This window comes from Oncorhynchus mykiss, chromosome 7 (genome assembly GCF_057628025.1).
Source record: "Oncorhynchus mykiss isolate SJ-2025 chromosome 7, ASM5762802v1, whole genome shotgun sequence".
NCBI classification, from domain to species: Eukaryota; Metazoa; Chordata; class Actinopteri; order Salmoniformes; family Salmonidae; genus Oncorhynchus; species Oncorhynchus mykiss.
In genome coordinates this window covers 43,663,324-43,683,824 of record NC_143028.1, presented here as the reverse complement: position 1 = coordinate 43,683,824, position 20,501 = coordinate 43,663,324, and the positions used below count along the sequence as shown (strand labels likewise).

At 43.7% G+C, this 20,501-nt stretch overlaps 1 protein-coding gene across 1 annotated transcript; it reads left to right on the top strand.

Moving 5' to 3' along the window:
- The first annotated feature begins 431 nt into the window (after positions 1-431).
- Positions 432-15,506, top strand: LOC110527952 (inter-alpha-trypsin inhibitor heavy chain H3). The gene is made up of 22 exons (XM_021609596.3): positions 432-611; positions 8,379-8,408; positions 8,975-8,998; positions 9,376-9,530; positions 9,730-9,834; positions 10,176-10,338; positions 10,437-10,547; positions 10,666-10,794; positions 10,894-11,010; positions 11,162-11,330; positions 11,548-11,673; positions 11,817-11,998; positions 12,210-12,395; positions 12,590-12,729; positions 13,010-13,170; positions 13,333-13,359; positions 13,534-13,599; positions 13,836-13,949; positions 14,111-14,312; positions 14,465-14,637; positions 14,807-14,918; positions 15,005-15,506. Exons 1-22 carry the CDS (start codon positions 510-512, stop codon positions 15,141-15,143), a joined length of 2,733 nt encoding a protein of 910 aa, XP_021465271.2. The 5' UTR covers positions 432-509; the 3' UTR covers positions 15,144-15,506.
- Positions 15,507-20,501: the final 4,995 nt, after the last annotated feature.

The following is a 20,501-nucleotide window of genomic DNA, read 5'->3' as shown; positions in this document are numbered from 1 at the left end:
GTCAAAGGCCACTCCACTGACCAGTTAGGATAGAGCCTTCTCAGAAACTTGGTTTGGCAACAGAACTAACAAAAATTGGACAAGGAGTGGTTGTAGTAGCCTGGTGTTGTATTGACCGATAGAATGAAGTCCATACTTGTTGAATAACAGCTCTTACAAAAACTAACTTATTTACTTTTTGTGCTTACCAGATTCCACGCAGTCAGAATAAAAAGCAACCTCAAATGTTCAGTTGCTTTTTTTTTACTACAGTAGGTAGAGAGAGTAGGCTATGTGGACAGACAAACAAATATATGTAAACACGCTGACACAAATCCCTAGAGGCATACAAGAACACAGATCTACACACACCTCGGGCCTCCTGCCACGCTGAGGTCAGGTCTTCTGGTCATTGCGCCAGTATAAAAGCAGACAAACGCACACACTCTGACACTTCTCCTTTGAGCTGGGCGGTAGGAAAGGGTTGAGTTTTCTAAGCAGTGAAGTCTGTGTTCAGCTGCAGTTTGGTCATGTCTGGAGTGTGGACTGTGCTGCTGCTATTGGGATGTGTCTTTCTCCCGGCTCTGTCGCATGGAGCTCTGGTTATCTCACAGGATGATTCCACACCACAGGTGACTGACTCTCCATTGTTACTATAAAGATGCAGGTTCTCAATTTGATCCCCCCCTGTTGCAGGAGGACTTACTGCACTTCAGGACATGTTAAACTTGTATTGTTTGTGAGGTTGTAAAAGGCTTCGGAAGTTTACAATTTCCACTTTGAAGTGTCAGACTTGATTTTCCCTTAAGAAAAATGTATCAACTCCTACAAAAAATATCTGTGAATTACAATCCACATAATAATTCACATTTCCTGCGGGATTATTTTCCTGCTGTAGCTATATGGCTCAAATTAAGATCCTACATCTGCTGTATTTACTCTACTGTTACATCTCTCCCCTCCTGCTATATTCTACTGTTACTACATCTCAACCCTCCTGCTATACTCTACTGTTACTACATCTCACCCCTCCTGCTATATTCTACTGTTACTACATCTCACCCCTCCTGCTATAATCTACTGTTACTACATCTCACCCCTCCTGCTATATTCTACTGTTACTACATCTCTCACCTCCTGCTATACTCTACTGTTACTACATCTCACCCCTCCTGCTATACTCTACTGTTACTACATCTCTCCCCGCCTGCTATACTCTACTGTTACTACATCTCTCCCCTCCTGCTATAATCTACTGTTACTACATCTCACCCCTCCTGCTATACTCTACTGTTACTACATCTCTCCCCTCCTGCTATAATCTACTGTTACTACATCTCTCCCCTCCTGTTATAATCTACTGTTACTACATCTCACCCCTCCTGCTATATTCTACTGTTACTACATCTCACCCCTCCTGCTATAATCTACTGTTACTACATCTCACCCCTCCTGCTATATTCTACTGTTACTACATCTCTCACCTCCTGCTATACTCTACTGTTACTACATCTCACCCCTCCTGCTATACTCTACTGTTACTACATCTCTCATCTCTCCCCTCCTCCTATAATCTACTGTTACTACATCTCTCCCCTCCTGCTATACTCTACTGTTACTACATCTCTCATCTCTCCCCTCCTCCTATAATCTACTGTTACTACATCTCTCCCCTCCTGCTATACTCTACTGTTACTACATCTCTCATCTCTCCCCTCCTGCTATAATCTACTGTTACTACATCTCTCCCCTCCTGTTACAATCTACTGTTACTACATCTCTCTCCTCCTGTTATAATCTACTGTTACTACATCTCTCATCTCTCCCCTCCTGCTATAATCTACTGTTACTACATCTCTCCCCTCCTGTTATAATCTACTGTTACTACATCTCACCCCTCCTGTTATAATCTACTGTTACTACATCTCTCCCCTCCTGTTATAATCTACTGTTACTACATCTCTCCCCGCCTGCTATACTCTACTGTTACTACATCTCTCCCCTCCTGCTATAATCTACTGTTACTACATCTCACCCCTCCTGCTATACTCTACTGTTACTACATCTCTCCCCTCCTGCTATAATCTACTGTTACTACATCTCTCCCCTCCTGTTATAATCTACTGTTACTACATCTCACCCCTCCTGCTATAATCTACTGTTACTACATCTCACCCCTCCTGCTATAATCTACTGTTACTACATCTCTCCCCTCCTGTTATAATCTACTGTTACTACATCTCACCCCTCCTGCTATAATCTACTGTTACTACATCTCACCCCTCCTGCTATACTCTACTGTTACTACATCCCTCCCCTCCTGTTATACTCTACTGTTACTACATCTCACCCCTCCTGCTATAATGTCCTGTTACTACATCTCACCCCTCCTGCTATAATCTACTGTTACTACATCTCTCCCCTCCTGCTATACTGTCCTGTTACTACATCTCTCATCTCTCCCCTCCTGCTATAATCTACTGTTACTACATCTCTCCCCTCCTGTTACAATCTACTGTTACTACATCTCTCTCCTCCTGTTATAATCTACTGTTACTACATCTCTCATCTCACCCCTCCTGCTATAATCTACTGTTACTACATCTCTCCCCTCCTGTTATAATCTACTGTTACTACATCTCACCCCTCCTGTTATACTCTACTGTTACTACATCTCTCCCCTCCTGCTATAATCTACTGTTACTACATCTCACCCCTCCTGCTATACTCTACTGTTACTACATCTCTCCCCTCCTGCTATAATCTACTGTTACTACATCTCTCCCCTCCTGTTATAATCTACTGTTACTACATCTCACCCCTCCTGCTATAATCTACTGTTACTACATCTCACCCCTCCTGCTATAATCTACTGTTACTACATCTCTCCCCTCCTGTTATAATCTACTGTTACTACATCTCACCCCTCCTGCTATAATCTACTGTTACTACATCTCTCCCCTCCTGCTATACTCTACTGTTACTACATCCCTCCCCTCCTGTTATACTCTACTGTTACTACATCTTACCCCTCCTGCTATAATGTCCTGTTACTACATCTCACCCCTCCTGCTATAATCTACTGTTACTACATCTCTCCCCTCCTGCTATACTGTCCTGTTACTACATCTCTCATCTCTCCCCTCCTGCTATAATCTACTGTTACTACATCTCTCCCCTCCTGTTACAATCTACTGTTACTACATCTCTCTCCTCCTGTTATAATCTACTGTTACTACATCTCTCATCTCTCCCCTCCTGCTATAATCTACTGTTACTACATCTCTCCCCTCCTGTTATAATCTACTGTTACTACATCTCACCCCTCCTGTTATAATCTACTGTTACTACATCTCTCCCCTCCTGTTATAATCTACTGTTACTACATCTCTCCCCGCCTGCTATACTCTACTGTTACTACATCTCTCCCCTCCTGCTATAATCTACTGTTACTACATCTCTCCCCTCCTGCTATACTCTACTGTTACTACATCTCTCCCCTCCTGCTATAATCTACTGTTACTACATCTCTCCCCTCCTGTTATAATCTACTGTTACTACATCTCACCCCTCCTGCTATAATCTACTGTTACTACATCTCACCCCTCCTGCTATAATCTACTGTTACTACATCTCTCCCCTCCTGTTATAATCTACTGTTACTACATCTCTCCCCTCCTGTTATAATCTACTGTTACTACATCTCTCCCCTCCTGCTATACTCTACTGTTACTACATCCCTCCCCTCCTGTTATACTCTACTGTTACTACATCTCACCCCTCCTGCTATAATGTCCTGTTACTACATCTCACCCCTCCTGCTATAATCTACTGTTACTACATCTCTCCCCTCCTGCTATACTGTCCTGTTACTACATCTCTCTCCTCCTGCTATAATCTACTGTTACTACATCTCTCCCCTCCTGCTATACTGTCCTGTTACTACATCTCTCCCCTTCTGCTATAATCTACTGTTATTACATCTCTCCCCTCCTGCTATACTGTCCTGTTACCACATCACTCCCTCCTGCTATAATCTACTGTTACTACATCTCTCCCCTCCTGCTATACTGTCCTGTTACTACATCTCTCCCCTCCTGCTATAATCTACTGTTACTACATCTCTCCCCTCCTGTTATAATCTACTGTTACTACATCTCACCCCTCCTGCTATACTCTACTGTTACTACATCTCTCCCCTCCTGCTATAATCTACTGTTACTACATCTCACCCCTCCTGCTATAATCTACTGTTACTACATCTCTCCCCTCCTGCTATACTGCCCTGTTACTACAACTCTCCCCTCCTGCTATACTCTACTGTTACTACATCCCACCCCTCCTGCTATAATCTACTGTTACTACATCTCACCCCTCCTGCTATACTGTCCTGTTACTACATCTCACCCCTCCTGCTATAATCTACTGTTACTACATCTCACCCCTCCTGCTATAATCTACTGTTACTACATCTCACCCCTCCTGCTATAATCTACTGTTACTACATCTCTCCCCTCCTGTTATAATCTACTGTTACTACATCTCACCCCTCCTGCTATAATCTACTGTTACTACATCTCTCCCCTCCTGCTATACTCTACTGTTACTACATCCCTCCCCTCCTGTTATACTCTACTGTTACTACATCTCACCCCTCCTGCTATAATCTACTGTTACTACATCTCACCCCTCCTGCTATAATCTACTGTTACTACATCTCTCCCCTCCTGCTATACTCTACTGTTACTACATCCCTCCCCTCCTGTTATACTCTACTGTTACTACATCTCACCCCTCCTGCTATAATGTCCTGTTACTACATCTCTCCCCTCCTGTTATAATCTACTGTTACTACATCTCACCCCTCCTGTTATAATCTACTGTTACTACATCTCTCCCCTCCTGTTATAATCTACTGTTACTACATCTCTCCCCGCCTGCTATACTCTACTGTTACTACATCTCTCCCCTCCTGCTATAATCTACTGTTACTACATCTCTCCCCTCCTGCTATACTCTACTGTTACTACATCTCTCCCCGCCTGCTATACTCTACTGTTACTACATCTCTCCCCTCCTGCTATAATCTACTGTTACTACATCTCTCCCCTCCTGCTATACTCTACTGTTACTACATCTCTCCCCTCCTGCTATAATCTACTGTTACTACATCTCTCCCCTCCTGTTATAATCTACTGTTACTACATCTCACCCCTCCTGCTATAATCTACTGTTACTACATCTCACCCCTCCTGCTATAATCTACTGTTACTACATCTCTCCCCTCCTGTTATAATCTACTGTTACTACATCTCTCCCCTCCTGTTATAATCTACTGTTACTACATCTCTCCCCTCCTGCTATACTCTACTGTTACTACATCCCTCCCCTCCTGTTATACTCTACTGTTACTACATCTCACCCCTCCTGCTATAATGTCCTGTTACTACATCTCACCCCTCCTGCTATAATCTACTGTTACTACATCTCTCCCCTCCTGCTATACTGTCCTGTTACTACATCTCTCTCCTCCTGCTATAATCTACTGTTACTACATCTCTCCCCTCCTGCTATACTGTCCTGTTACTACATCTCTCCCCTTCTGCTATAATCTACTGTTATTACATCTCTCCCCTCCTGCTATACTGTCCTGTTACCACATCACTCCCTCCTGCTATAATCTACTGTTACTACATCTCTCCCCTCCTGCTATACTGTCCTGTTACTACATCTCTCCCCTCCTGCTATAATCTACTGTTACTACATCTCTCCCCTCCTGTTATAATCTACTGTTACTACATCTCACCCCTCCTGCTATACTCTACTGTTACTACATCTCTCCCCTCCTGCTATAATCTACTGTTACTACATCTCACCCCTCCTGCTATAATCTACTGTTACTACATCTCTCCCCTCCTGCTATACTGCCCTGTTACTACAACTCTCCCCTCCTGCTATACTCTACTGTTACTACATCCCACCCCTCCTGCTATAATCTACTGTTACTACATCTCACCCCTCCTGCTATACTGTCCTGTTACTACATCTCACCCCTCCTGCTATAATCTACTGTTACTACATCTCACCCCTCCTGCTATAATCTACTGTTACTACATCTCACCCCTCCTGCTATAATCTACTGTTACTACATCTCTCCCCTCCTGTTATAATCTACTGTTACTACATCTCACCCCTCCTGCTATAATCTACTGTTACTACATCTCTCCCCTCCTGCTATACTCTACTGTTACTACATCCCTCCCCTCCTGTTATACTCTACTGTTACTACATCTCACCCCTCCTGCTATAATGTCCTGTTACTACATCTCACCCCTCCTGCTATAATCTACTGTTACTACATCTCTCCCCTCCTGCTATACTGTCCTGTTACTACATCTCTCATCTCTCCCCTCCTGCTATAATCTACTGTTACTACATCTCTCCCCTCCTGTTACAATCTACTGTTACTACATCTCTCTCCTCCTGTTATAATCTACTGTTACTACATCTCTCATCTCTCCCCTCCTGCTATAATCTACTGTTACTACATCTCTCCCCTCCTGTTATAATCTACTGTTACTACATCTCACCCCTCCTGTTATAATCTACTGTTACTACATCTCTCCCCTCCTGTTATAATCTACTGTTACTACATCTCTCCCCGCCTGCTATACTCTACTGTTACTACATCTCTCCCCTCCTGCTATAATCTACTGTTACTACATCTCTCCCCTCCTGCTATACTCTACTGTTACTACATCTCTCCCCTCCTGCTATAATCTACTGTTACTACATCTCTCCCCTCCTGTTATAATCTACTGTTACTACATCTCACCCCTCCTGCTATAATCTACTGTTACTACATCTCACCCCTCCTGCTATAATCTACTGTTACTACATCTCTCCCCTCCTGTTATAATCTACTGTTACTACATCTCACCCCTCCTGCTATAATCTACTGTTACTACATCTCTCCCCTCCTGCTATACTCTACTGTTACTACATCCCTCCCCTCCTGTTATACTCTACTGTTACTACATCTCACCCCTCCTGCTATAATGTCCTGTTACTACATCTCACCCCTCCTGCTATAATCTACTGTTACTACATCTCTCCCCTCCTGCTATACTGTCCTGTTACTACATCTCTCTCCTCCTGCTATAATCTACTGTTACTACATCTCTCCCCTCCTGCTATACTGTCCTGTTACTACATCTCTCCCCTTCTGCTATAATCTACTGTTATTACATCTCTCCCCTCCTGCTATACTGTCCTGTTACCACATCACTCCCTCCTGCTATAATCTACTGTTACTACATCTCTCCCCTCCTGCTATACTGTCCTGTTACTACATTTCTCCCCTCCTGCTATAATCTACTGTTACTACATCTCTCCCCTCCTGTTATAATCTACTGTTACTACATCTCACCCCTCCTGCTATACTCTACTGTTACTACATCTCTCCCCTCCTGCTATAATCTACTGTTACTACATCTCACCCCTCCTGCTATAATCTACTGTTACTACATCTCTCCCCTCCTGCTATACTGCCCTGTTACTACAACTCTCCCCTCCTGCTATACTCTACTGTTACTACATCCCACCCCTCCTGCTATAATCTACTGTTACTACATCTCACCCCTCCTGCTATACTGTCCTGTTACTACATCTCACCCCTCCTGCTATAATCTACTGTTACTACATCTCTCCCCTCCTGCTATAATCTACTGTTACTACATCTCACTCCTCCTGCTATACTGTCCTGTTACTACATCTCAACCCTCCTGCTATACTCTACTGTTACTACATCTCACCCCTCCTGCTATAATCTACTGTTACTACATCTCACCCCTCCTGCTATACTGTTCTGTTACTACATCTCACCCCTCCTGCTATACTCTACTGTTACTACATCTCACCCCTCCTGCTATACTGTTCTGTTACTACATCTCACCCCTCCTGATATACTCTACTGTTACTACATCTCAACCCTCCTGCTATACTCTACTGTTACTACATCTCACCCCTCCTGCTATACTCTACTGTTACTACATCTCACCCCTCCTGCTATACTCTACTGTTACTACATCTCACCCCTGCTGCTATACTGTTCTGTTACTACATCTCACCCCTCCTGATATACTCTACTGTTACTCTATTTACTTGATGTGTATCTGTACCGTTTCTACTTTTCTGTCAACACATCTCTACTTTGATTCATATCTGGTCTGCTTTCGTGTATGTGGGTGTGGGTGTCTGTGCATGCTCCTGTGTACATTAATCCATTTTTATTCATGCCAATATGTTTATGCTTTACAATGAATTAGACTATGAGGTGTTAAATTAGTTTGACGTTCTGACCCTAAATTCAAACTTCTCCCTTGTGCTTTGTATCCCAGGGCTCTGATGGTGCTACACGGCTACTAAAGGTAGCTCAGCATCGACACAAACCTGTCTGACACAAATCCAAAACAGGAATCTGTTGCAGAATCCGTCAGACTTCTACTCTTGACCACCCAGTGGTGCATCTGATGATACCTGATGAATCTGATGATACCTGATGAATCTGATGATACCTGATGAATCTGATGATACCTGATGAATCTGATGATACCTGATGAATCTGATGATACCTGATGAATCTGATGATACCTGATGAATCTGATGATACCTGATGAATCTGATGATACCTGATGAATCTGATGATACCTGATGAATCTGATGATACCTGATGAATCTGATTAATATATTGTTATTTGTATTTTCCCAAAAACAGATTTTTGAGAATGTGGTTGAGTAAATATTTTAGGAAATCCTTCGCTCTTTGCCACGGTTAAACTACTCTCTATTTCTGTAAATACAACAGTATCATTGGCACCTAGAAGTTTCAGCCACTTGAAAAGTAAAAAATGTCTAAGTCGTACAGTTTGCTCTGTAAGAAACGTATGTTTTATAATACTGTGTCTAAATGTTATTCTTTTTTTTTTTTTTACAGAAAAGAAGTACAGATAATGCGGAGGTAAGGAAATCACAATATTTACGTTCTATTTGTGATGATCATGCATTGCCACCACTATATTCAACACTAGAAATACGTGCCTTTGCTCACCCAGATTGACTCATCGAGTCTTTCTACTGGAAACACTGAGTTAATGTTTTTCACAAGAGTACAGCGGTAATCATTTGTTTTGGCAGTAATCTTGTAGTCGGTGCAGCTTACTTCACACTATTCAGCTGTAACAGGAAAATACATTTTGAGAAAGTGTGTGAACGTTTTATAGGCACGTTAGACAGTCAAGCAAACATTTCAAAACCCTTCTGTTTCTTTCTCCTTTCTTTCACTCTCTCCCTGTCTCTCATCCTCTCTCTCTCTTACTTTCTCTCTTACTCTCTCAGGTGGAGGTGTACAGTTTAAAGGTGGACTGTAAGGTCGCTTCTCGTTTTGCTCACACGGTCATAACCTCCAGTGCTCTGAACAAGGCCAACTCCTCTCAGGAAGTGTTCTTCGAGGTGGATCTGCCCAAGACCGCCTTCATCACCAACTTCAGCATGTCAGTCAGCACCCATGGCGTGTGTAGAAGCCACGTTATGTCTAGAAATGATAACACCAATCCATAGGACTGTTACTCTGCGCTGTGTGTGTATGTGTGTGTTTGTATGTGTGTATACCTGCGTGTGAGTGCAGATATACGTATGCAGATATATGTGTTTCTGTTTGTTTGTTTGAATGACTGTGTTTGTGTATCTCAGGGAGATAGAGGGTCAGACGTACACGGGCGAGGTGAAGGAGAAGGAGAAAGCCAAGAAGCAGTATCAGAAAGCTGTTTCCACAGGGCAGACTGCAGGACTGGTCAAGTGAGTGGACCAGGGCAATGAGGAGTGTACAAACGTGTTTCCATTACACCAGGCACTCCTATTCTCTTTCATCACAGCCTGTGTTTTGTTGCAAATGTGATTGCCCTCCTACTGGGCCTGTGTTTGTGTGTTTTGTTTAAAATGTGATTGCCCTCCTACTGGGCCTGTGTTTGTGTGTTTTGTTTAAAATGTGATTGCCCTCCTACTGGGCCTGTGTAAAATGTGATTGCCCTCCTACTGGGCCTGTGTTTGTGTGTTTTGTTTAAAATGTGATTGCCCTCCTACTGGGCCTGTGTAAAATGTGATTGCCCTCCTACTGGGCCTGTGTTTGTGTACTCTAGGGCATCAGGGAGGAAGATGGAGAAGTTCACTGTGTCTGTGAACATCGCGGCCAATAGTAACGTCACCTTCATTTTGACCCACGAGGAGTTGCTTCAGCGTAAACTGGGCCAATACGAGATCATGACCCGGGTCAAACCCAAGCAGCTGGTTCAGCACTTTGAGGTCTGTAGATGTTCACACCCTATACCCCAAAACATCTTGTCATCATCTTGACTCCTCAGTCCTGTGTCTCATCAGTCCTGTTCATGTCTCTGTGACAGATTGTGGCAGATATCTATGAACCCCAGGGCATTGCCTTCCTGGAGGCCTATGGAACCTTCATCTCCAACGAGCTTCTCCCCCTGGTGGAGAAAACAGTCAGCGACAAAAAGGTATATGATGCGGTTCTGTTCTATGAAACAACTGCATGTGGAACATATCCTCCGAAAGAGATGAATACTATTTGTCTGTGTTGTTTTGTGTTTAACTATATTGCCCTCACTCACTCAGGCACACATCTCATTCTGCCCAACACTGGACCAGCAGAGGAAGTGCCTGGGTTGTGAAGGCACCCTGATTGACGGGGATTTCTTCATCAAATATGACGTGAACCGAGCTGAGACCATCGGTGACATCCAAGTCAGCTGTGTTGAATATAATATAGAATCAGTATTGGGGTCAATTCCATCAATTCAGGGTGTTCATGTCATAATGATATTCATTGTATGTATTTTTCAGATAGTGAATGGGTACTTTGTGCACTTCTTTGCGCCTTCGGACTTACCCCGAGTTCCAAAAAATGTGGTGTTTGTGATCGATAGGAGTGGGTCAATGAGCGGAATCAAAATGAAGCAGGTAAGAGAGAAACCGTGTGTCTGAGAGAATGAAAGAAAGAAATATCAGAGAAGATGAAAGAGAGAAGGATGCAGGAAACATATCACTTGGTTGCAGTGCTGTAATTGTAGTTCATGTTCAGATTGACCTGAGAGCCTTTGATCCCTCGTAGACAAAGGAAGCTATGCTGGCCATCCTGAATGACCTGGCTGAGGACGACTACTTCGGCATTGTCCTATTTGACTCTAGCATCTCAACATGGAAGGAATCTCTTACCAAGGCCACCAAGGAAAATGTGTCAAAAGCCCAACAATTTATCCAGGGAATAACTGTTTCGGGAAGTGAGTCATTGTGTTTAATGGGAACAGGGTGACTTACAGAGATAGATCATTAATGATGTTTCTGTCAGTAGGACTTTAGTAGTAAAACTATGGCAGTACAACACTTGGGCAAGCAGTATGATAAAACTGAGTGAGGTGCATTTATGTTACAAAATTATGTCTATCAAATATTTATTTTTGATAACACCTGGATTGATTTTTGGTGTTCTCCTTTTAGCCACTAATATAAATGATGCTGTGATGAAAGCTGTGGACATGATAATGAAAGGCAAACGAGACAAGAAGGTCCCGGAGAGGAGTGTGTCTATGGTTATCTTAATGACAGATGGAATGCCCAACTCAGGTGCGTACAGGTTTCCTTCCCTTCTGATCTTACTTATTTGGTTGGGACTGCCATTTTAACGTTGAAGTAGCCATCTGATGTATTGCTCTATATTAGATCCAGCCAGTAAGGTCATGGTACATGCCATGTGTGTTTGTGTACAGGAGAGTCTTCTGTACCACAGATTCAGGAGAATGTCCTTCTTGCTATGGGTGGGAACATGACTCTGTTCTGTCTGGGCTTTGGGGATGATGTGGACTACTCCTTTCTGGATGTGATGTCTAGACAGAACAAGGGACTGGCCCGAAGGATCTATGAGGGCTCTGATGCCACCGTCCAGCTTCAGGTGTGAACCAGGGCTCTGTCCCAAATCTCACAATAGTCACTTTTCTGTGTCTTTCTGGTTTGACCATATCACTTATGGGGAGCGTCACAGGACAGACAAAACTATGTAGGTCGAGGTCTTATATCCATCCTACGTTTTGGCATTATTGATAATGTACTGTCAAAAATTGCAATAGACAAATGACTTGGTGATGTGTGCATTTGTGTCCCAGGGTTTCTATGAGGAAGTGGCCAGCCCCCTCCTCTCCGAGGTGGACCTGCGTTACCCTGACAACCTGGTGAACTCTCTGACTACCAGTCACTACAAGCAGCTGTTCAACGGCTCAGAGATCGTGGTAGCTGGCCGGCTCACTGACTATAGCCTGGATAACTTCCTGGTGGAGGTGTTTGCACATGGGGTGAGGAACAGACAGGCACAACACAACACACCACCCGGATACTAAGCTTAGAAAGATTATATTTTCTTTGCACCTGAAGGGCATTGCGACTCAAGTATTGGACAATACTCAACCCAACTAATGCTTCTCTCTCACTCCTTCTCTGTGTCTAATACCTCTTTCTCTTCTCTCTCACTCCCTCACTCTCTTTTTAGTATGAGGAGGACTTTATTATCAAAGGCCAGGCCAGTGCCCAGGAGTGGGACATACTGTACCCTGAGCAGGAGTACATATTTGGGGACTACACTGAGCGTCTTTGGGCTTACCTCACCATCCAAGAACTGTTAAGCAAGAGGTCTGTGTGATCGACTAACTGCTATTACTGATGTCTGGTGAATGAACTGAATTGTGTCTTAGCATTATCCAAATGCCTAAAACTCACTGGTGGATGAGAGCTTAGCTTTGGGATCTAATGAATGGAGCTGGGTATATTAAAGGAACTCAGTTCGTAAATATTCCATTCTTTTCTGCCCTGTGGTGTAAGTTAAACCAAACCTAACCCAAGTTAAACCGAACCTAACCTCTAATCCTAACCTAATGCAATAACACCATTCGTCCTATGTTTCTATTGTCAGAGAGACTGGTACTGCGGAGGAGAAAGGAAATGCTACTGCCCAGGCTCTGGAGATGTCCCTGCAGTACAGCTTCGTCACCCCCCTTACCTCCATGGTGGTCACCAAACCTGAGACTGACGAGGAGCCAGAGGGCCCCCTCATCGCCGACAAGCTGACCGAGGGTATGTGACCCAGTGGGTTGGGAGAGGGGCAGGGGCAGGGGGAGACAACCAGTACATCTGGCGTGTCTTATCTGACATGTTTATCTCAGTGGTAATGGAAATCCTTGCGTCGATTGTCAAATATGTGTGTCTGACTGTTTTTCTCCTGCTACTGTTTGACAGATGAAAGGCAGAAAGCCCAGAGATTTGGTAAGCACCTGACATGAATGGACATGACTGGATCCTTCAACAAAATGGCTTTCTGTGTCATTATAGTGGATCACCTGGATTTATGACATGGAAAGCTGACACCATCAAATGCATTTTACCACTTTGAATGTGGAAAACGTTATTTGTCATCTGACATCTTGACGTGATTTTCAGGTCATTTTGTACCCCAGCTGATGAGCAACGCCTGGACGCACAGCAGGATCTCACCTACAAACTTTGGTGAGTCCCCCTTCATTCAGAGTGACACTCTTGTCAGACATGGGTTACTTCAGGATTTTCTATGTAGTGAAACTGTCCCAAAAATGACTACAGAAATGTTATATTTATATTTAGTATTTTCAATGCCCACCATGCTGTCACGCACAGACAATAATATAGTGATCCAAAGTTTGGATGGGCTTAGCCTCAACCAAATCAAATGTAAAAACTGGATCAATATGTTGATGGCTCTGCAGTGGATGGAGACCCTCATTTCATGATTGAGTTGCCAGAGCAGGAGGATGCACTGTGCTTCAACATAGACGACAGGCCTGGTACCATCTTCAACCTAGTGAGAGACCAACTGGCAGGTGAATTTGGAGAAAGTAGACATTATTTGGAATTGACCAACCTTTGACAGTAATGCGTCTTTTGAAGGCATGAAATCAAAACATGACACTTGTTTTATCAAATAAATAACACCTATCAAATCTATATCAACAGCTTGCCTCAATCCCATGCTGCCTTGCAGGTATTTTGGTCAACGGCCAGACCATTGGGGATAAGAAAGTGGCCCCTGATGGCAAAGTGAACACCTATTTTGGTCGCTTTGGCATCGTTCACCAGGGGCTGGGGGTGAGACTGGAGGTGACCACTCATGACATCACTGTGTCCCAGGATGGCAAGCAGGCCAAGCTCTTCTGGTCAGACACCGCCTCTCTCAAGGGAGCCAAGTAAGCACCCTTACCCATTCTGATTTTGCCGTTCTGGCTTCCATATAACTCTGTAATGCAACCCCCCTACCACATAAGGTTGAAGGGGCATCTAACGTTTTATTCTGTGATCGTGGTTAAACCACCTCTCTCTGCCTCTCTCCCTCCTACAGTATGGACCTGCAGGTGACCAAAGACCGCAGCTTGACTGTCACCCTCAGGGACTCGGTCCGGTTTGTGGTCATCCTACACAAGGTGTGGAAGCAGCACCCCTACCACCAGGACTATCTGGGATTCTATACCCTGGACAGCCACCTCTTATCCCCCAGCGTCCACGGCCTTCTAGGTAGGACAGCCACATCTTCTCCCCCAGAGTCCCTGGCCTTCTAGGTAGGACAGCCACCTCCTCTTAGGATCGCCACCTCCTCTCCCCCAGCGTCCACGGCCTCTGCATTATATTGGACAATTGTCTGTTTGGTTGATCAATTCAAATGTATTGTATTGTCCCCATGCAGGTCAGTTTTACCATGGCGTGCAGTTTGAGGTGAAAGACATGCGTCCAGGAGAGGTGCCAGAGAAACCAGATGCCACCATGCTAGTGAAGGGACAGGAGCTTACAGTGACTAGGTAGATGTCTACACACACACAAACACATGCAGTACATACACACACTTTTCTCATCATCGTCTCTCCTCCTTGCTGTGTTTCCACAGGGGCTGGCAGAGGGACTTCCGCTGGGATGTGAAGAATGGAGAGAACATCCCCTGCTGGTTCATCCATAGCAACGGCAACGGCCTCATCGATGGAAACCACACAGACTACATCATGTCTGGACTCTTCAAGACTGTCTGAGTCTGGTACACTAGCAGTCAACCTCCTCAAACTGTACAGTACATTAGTCACACATTTCACATGGATTCAACACCCTGTATGTGCTGAAGATATACCATCATGACATGAGAATAATTGTGGGTAACGTTAGATAACATCTGACTGGAGTACATTTAATTAAAAGATAAGTGGCAAGAAAGGGGACATTTATAGATATTGATATAGATAGTGATGAGCAAAACCTGTTGAAATAAATGGACCCACTTCCACCTAACTTGTGTGTATTTAACCAATGTTGAATGGCCACGGAGAGAGAAAGATATACAGAGTGATTAAAAATCAACGCCCCTGTGTGCTTGACGTAGGGGCGTTGGTCAGACCTGACCTCAGCCTTGGTATGTGTGTGTTTCTTGCTCTGCCCAGTTTAACTAGGCATAGGCGCTCATGCCAGTTACTTCATCCGGATATGAGGTCACTTCCCAACAGCATCACATAAGGCGTCTCTGTTAAAAGGCTTGAAGAGTGACTGAGCTAATAAACCAGACAGAGTGTTTCTGTTTTAATACAGTAGGTCCTCTACAGTCATTTAGAAACCACACCTTTGATTCAGTGGGATACAAGGTTAGTGACAGGCCCCTTGAAGTGTGTGTGTGTGTGTGTGTGTGTGTGTGTGTGTGTGTGTGTGTGTGTGTGTGTGTGTGTGTGTGTGTGTGTGTGTGTGTGTGTGTGTGTGTGTGTGTGTGTGTGTGTGTGTGTGTGTGTGTGTGCGCTTACTTGTTTTCTTTTCCTAATGTCCTGAAATGGTAGGAAAACAATAACTTTTTGGAAAAGTCAGAAAGAAAGAAAATTGTTCAGGTCCTGAATTTGTTCAAATGAAATTTTAAGCCTAATGTTTTGGGGTTAGGGTTTTGGGGGTTGGGGTTAGGGTTAGGTTAAGAGTTAGGGCTAGGTTTAGGGTTAGGGAAAATAGGATTTTTAATGATGAAACACACTTTTTGGAGTGTAAAATGTTTGTGTGCGTGCGTGCGCGTGTGTGCGCGTGTGTGCGCGTGCGTGTGTGTGCAGTACATATGTGCACTAACTTTACTGTAACAGTGTGCTTTGTCTCCCGGCTTTGATTACATGGCTGGGGTGTGTTTCCTAATGGGTCCTGGGCAGGAGCGCTGACCAAAGTCATGTCGGAAGTTCAGGAGTTGAGAGGGATTTTCTGAAGGGGGTCTTAGGGGGTATGCATGCACTTGGAGGAGGGACATTAATTAACACCAGATGTGGGAGGTGTTGGGGATTGTTTGGAAGGCCTCCATCCCACTGTACTCCGAGGGCCAAATCCAAACTTGATATACACTGAGTGTACAAACATTAAGAACACATGCTCTTTCCATGACATAGGCTGACCAGGTGAAGGCTATGATCCCTTATTGCATTTTAAGCCTTAAGACAATTGAGACATGGATTGTGTATGCGTGCCATTCAGAGGGTGAATGGGAAAGACAAAAGATTGAAATGCCTTTGAACAGAGTATGGTAGTAGGTGCCAGGTGCACCGGTTTGTGTCAAGAACTGCAACGCTGCTGGGTTTTTCACGCTCAACAGTTTCCTGTGTATCAAGAATGGTCCACCACCAAAAGGAAATCCAACCAACTTGACACAGCTGTTGCAAGCATTGGAGTCAACATGGGCCAGCATCCCTGTGGAATGCTTTCGACACTTTGTAGAGTCCATGCCCCGACGAATTGAGGCTATTCTGAGTGCAAAAGGGTGGGGTTGCAACTCGATATTAGGAAGGTGTTCATAATGTTTGGTATACTCAGTGTATGTGCGCAACTTCAACTTTCACACATGTCTTGGTGTGATTTGACTGAATGTCTCTCTCTTTCTCTGTACCTTGTCCTAGATGTCTGGCTTTCTGTCTGTCAAAGACCAGTGGAGCAACTCCATTCTTGAGTCTTGATAATTAAGTCCTGAAATACATTTTAAAGGCTTGAAGCTATGATAGCTCAGCCCATAGCCAGAGTGTAGGTGTCCTTTTTAACCACAGGAGAGCAGCAGAGACCTGTGACAATACTGTAGTGTAGTTTCTAATCAATGGCTGTCAGGTCATCAGTCATTATCCATAGAGAATGATAGAGGCCTCTAGTGGCCAAAAGGCTATAGCGTGGATGGCGCCATTGAGGGCTTCCACCATTTTAATGTAATCAACTGGGTGGGACTTCCAACTTTATTGGCTGATCTCTCCTGGTGACCCAGTTGGAGTCATGTCCAACCGGGTCATCAGCAAAGATCAGCCAATCATGAAGAATAAAATGGAGCCTCAATTGCCCTGTCTGTGCTGTCACAGACGCTATAATGGCTGATACAAAGAAGAGTCCACTATCTACCTCTTTGTCGTAATCCCATTACTGTAATGCCTCTCACTGCCAATGATTGGCAACTTGGGTTTTGGACTGCTAAAATCAACCACTGGACACAACAAACCCACTTTAAAAACACATTTTACTTTCCAAGACTTCAAATAATACTCTTGATTTTTAAACATCAGTGCTGAATTAGACTCTATGACAAATCAACGTTGGAGGGCGTTACTGTCTGGACCAGAGGAGTTGGGAAACACGGGTTTATATCTCAAGCAAATAAAAATAGATATATTTCGGTGCTCCTAGATTTTATGTTGTGCTACCAACAAAACATATTAACTTAAGAGCTGTCTCATTCAAGCAGTCTGATTGGGACAGAAAATATTAACTTAGAGCCCTGACTGTCTGCCTCACCCCCTTCCTCACCTCTCAGGACTCATCTCCCACCCACCTCCCGGCTCTGCCTCACCCCCTTCCTCACCTCTCAGGACTCATCTCCCACCTCCCTCCCCATGGCGACCTTTGTCCTCGTTAGAATTTTTCACATTGCTGTTGCCGCTGGTGCGTGATGCCGGGACTGAGCACTCTTTGTGCATACGCATGTGGGAACTGCGGTATGCAGGCCCTGGGTGTGTAGTGTGCCATGACACGCGTATGGCTGCTGTCGCCTTCCCGCCTGTCTGTCTGACGGTGGCAGTGTTTGGACACACCTGACCGGTGCTGACAACACCCCCACAAGGGCCTGGTGCCCAATGCTTATCACCCTACAGGAGACAAATACTCCAGCCTCCTCAGTTGGTCTCCACACAGACCCCAGCACAATGGGGCTGAAGCATTGTGACATTGCAGTGTAGTTTGGTGTTGTCAAGTGTTAGATGATCCAGAGTAGATCAGTGTTGTTTGGTGTCAGGGGAGACAGTAATGATTTAACCAGAAAAGCATATCGAAGAGCTGCGCAGTGCATTGTGGTGCTCTTTAGACTAGTGTGGTATTGTACTGTACTATATGTGATGCTGTGTAGACTACCGTGGTATTGTAATGTACTGTATGTGGTGCTGTGTAGACTAGTGTGGTATTGTAATGTACTGTATGTGATGCTGTGTAGAATACCATGGTATTGTAATGTACTGTATGTGATGCTGTGTAGACTAGTGTGGTATTGTAATGTATGTGGTGCTGTGTAGACTAGTGTGGTAATGTACTGTATGTGATGCTGTGTAGACTACCGTGGTATTGTAATGTACTGTATGTGGTGCTGTGGTGCTGTGTAGACTAGTGTGGTATTGTAATGTACTGTATGTTTAGCTGTGTAGACTAGTGTGGTATTGTAATGTACTGTATCTGGTGCTGTGTAGACTAGTGTGGTATTGTAATGTACTGTATCTGGTGCTGTGTAGACTAGTGTGGTATTGTACTGTATGTGGTGCTGTAATATATTTGATGCTGTGTAGACTATTGTGGTATTGTAATGTACTGTATGTGGTGCTGTGTAGACTAGTGTGGTATTGTAATGTACTGTATCTGGTGCTGTGTAGACTAGTGTGGTATTGTACTGTATGTGGTGCTGTACTATATTTGATGCTGTGTAGACTATTGTGGTATTGTAATGTACTGTATGTGGTGCTGTGTAGACTAGTGTGGTATTGTAATGTACTGTATGTGATGCTGTGTAGACTAGTGTGGTATTGTAATGTACTGTATGTGGTGTTGTGTAGACTAGTGTTGTATTGTAATGTACTGTATGTTTAGCTGTGTAGACTATTGTGGTATTGTAATGTACTGTATGTGGTGCTGTGTAGACTAGTGTGGTATTGTAATGTACTATATTTGATGCTGTGTAGACTAGTGTTGTATTGTAATGTATGTGGTGCTGTGTAGACTAGTGTGGTAATGTACTGTATGTTTAGCTGTGTAGACTAGTGTGGTATTGTAATGTACTGTATGTGGTGCTGTGTAGACTAGTGTTGTATTGTAATGTACTGTATGTGGTGCTGTGTAGACTAGTGTGGTATTGTACTGTATGTGGTGCTGTGTAGACTAGTGTGGTATTGTAATGTACTGTATGTGATGCTGTGTAGTCTAGTGTGGTATTGTAATGTACTGTATGTGATGCTGTGTAGACTAGTGTGGTATTGTAATGTACTGTATGTGATGCTGTGTAGACTAGTGTGGTATTGTAATGTACTGTATGTCATGTGGTGGAGACTATTATGGTATTGTAATGTACTGTATGTGATGCTGTGTAGACTAGTGTGGTAATGTACTGTATGTTTAGCTGTGTAGACTAGTGTGGTATTGTAATGTACTGTATGTCATGTGGTGGAGACTATTGTGGTATTGTAATGTACTGTATGTGGTGCTGTGTAGACTAGTGTTGTATTGTAATGTACTGTATGTGATGCTGTGTAGTCTAGTGTGGTATTGTAATGTACTGTATGTGATGCTGTGTAGACTAGTGTGGTATTGTAATGTACTGTATGTGATGCTGTGTAGACTAGTGTGGTATTGTAATGTACTGTATGTCATGTGGTGGAGACTATTGTGGTATTGTAATGTACTGTATGTGATGCTGTGTAGACTAGTGTGGTAATGTACTGTATGTTTAGCTGTGTAGACTAGTGTGGTATTGTAATGTACTGTATGTGGTGCTGTGTAGACTAGTGTGGTATTGTAATGTACTGTATGTGATGCTGTGTAGACTAGTGTGGTATTGTAATGTACTGTATGTCATGTGGAGGAGACTATTGTGGTATTGTAATGTACTGTATGTGATGCTGTGTAGACTAGTGTGGTAATGTACTGTATGTTTAGCTGTGTAGACTAGTGTGGTATTGTAATGTACTGTATGTGGTGCTGTGTAGACTAGTGTGGTATTGTACTGTATGTGGTGCTGTGTAGACTAGTGTGGTATTGTAATGTACTGTATGTGATGCTGTGTAGTCTAGTGTGGTATTGTAATGTACTGCATGTGATGCTGTGTAGACTAGTGTGGTATTGTAATGTACTGTATGTGATGCTGTGTAAAC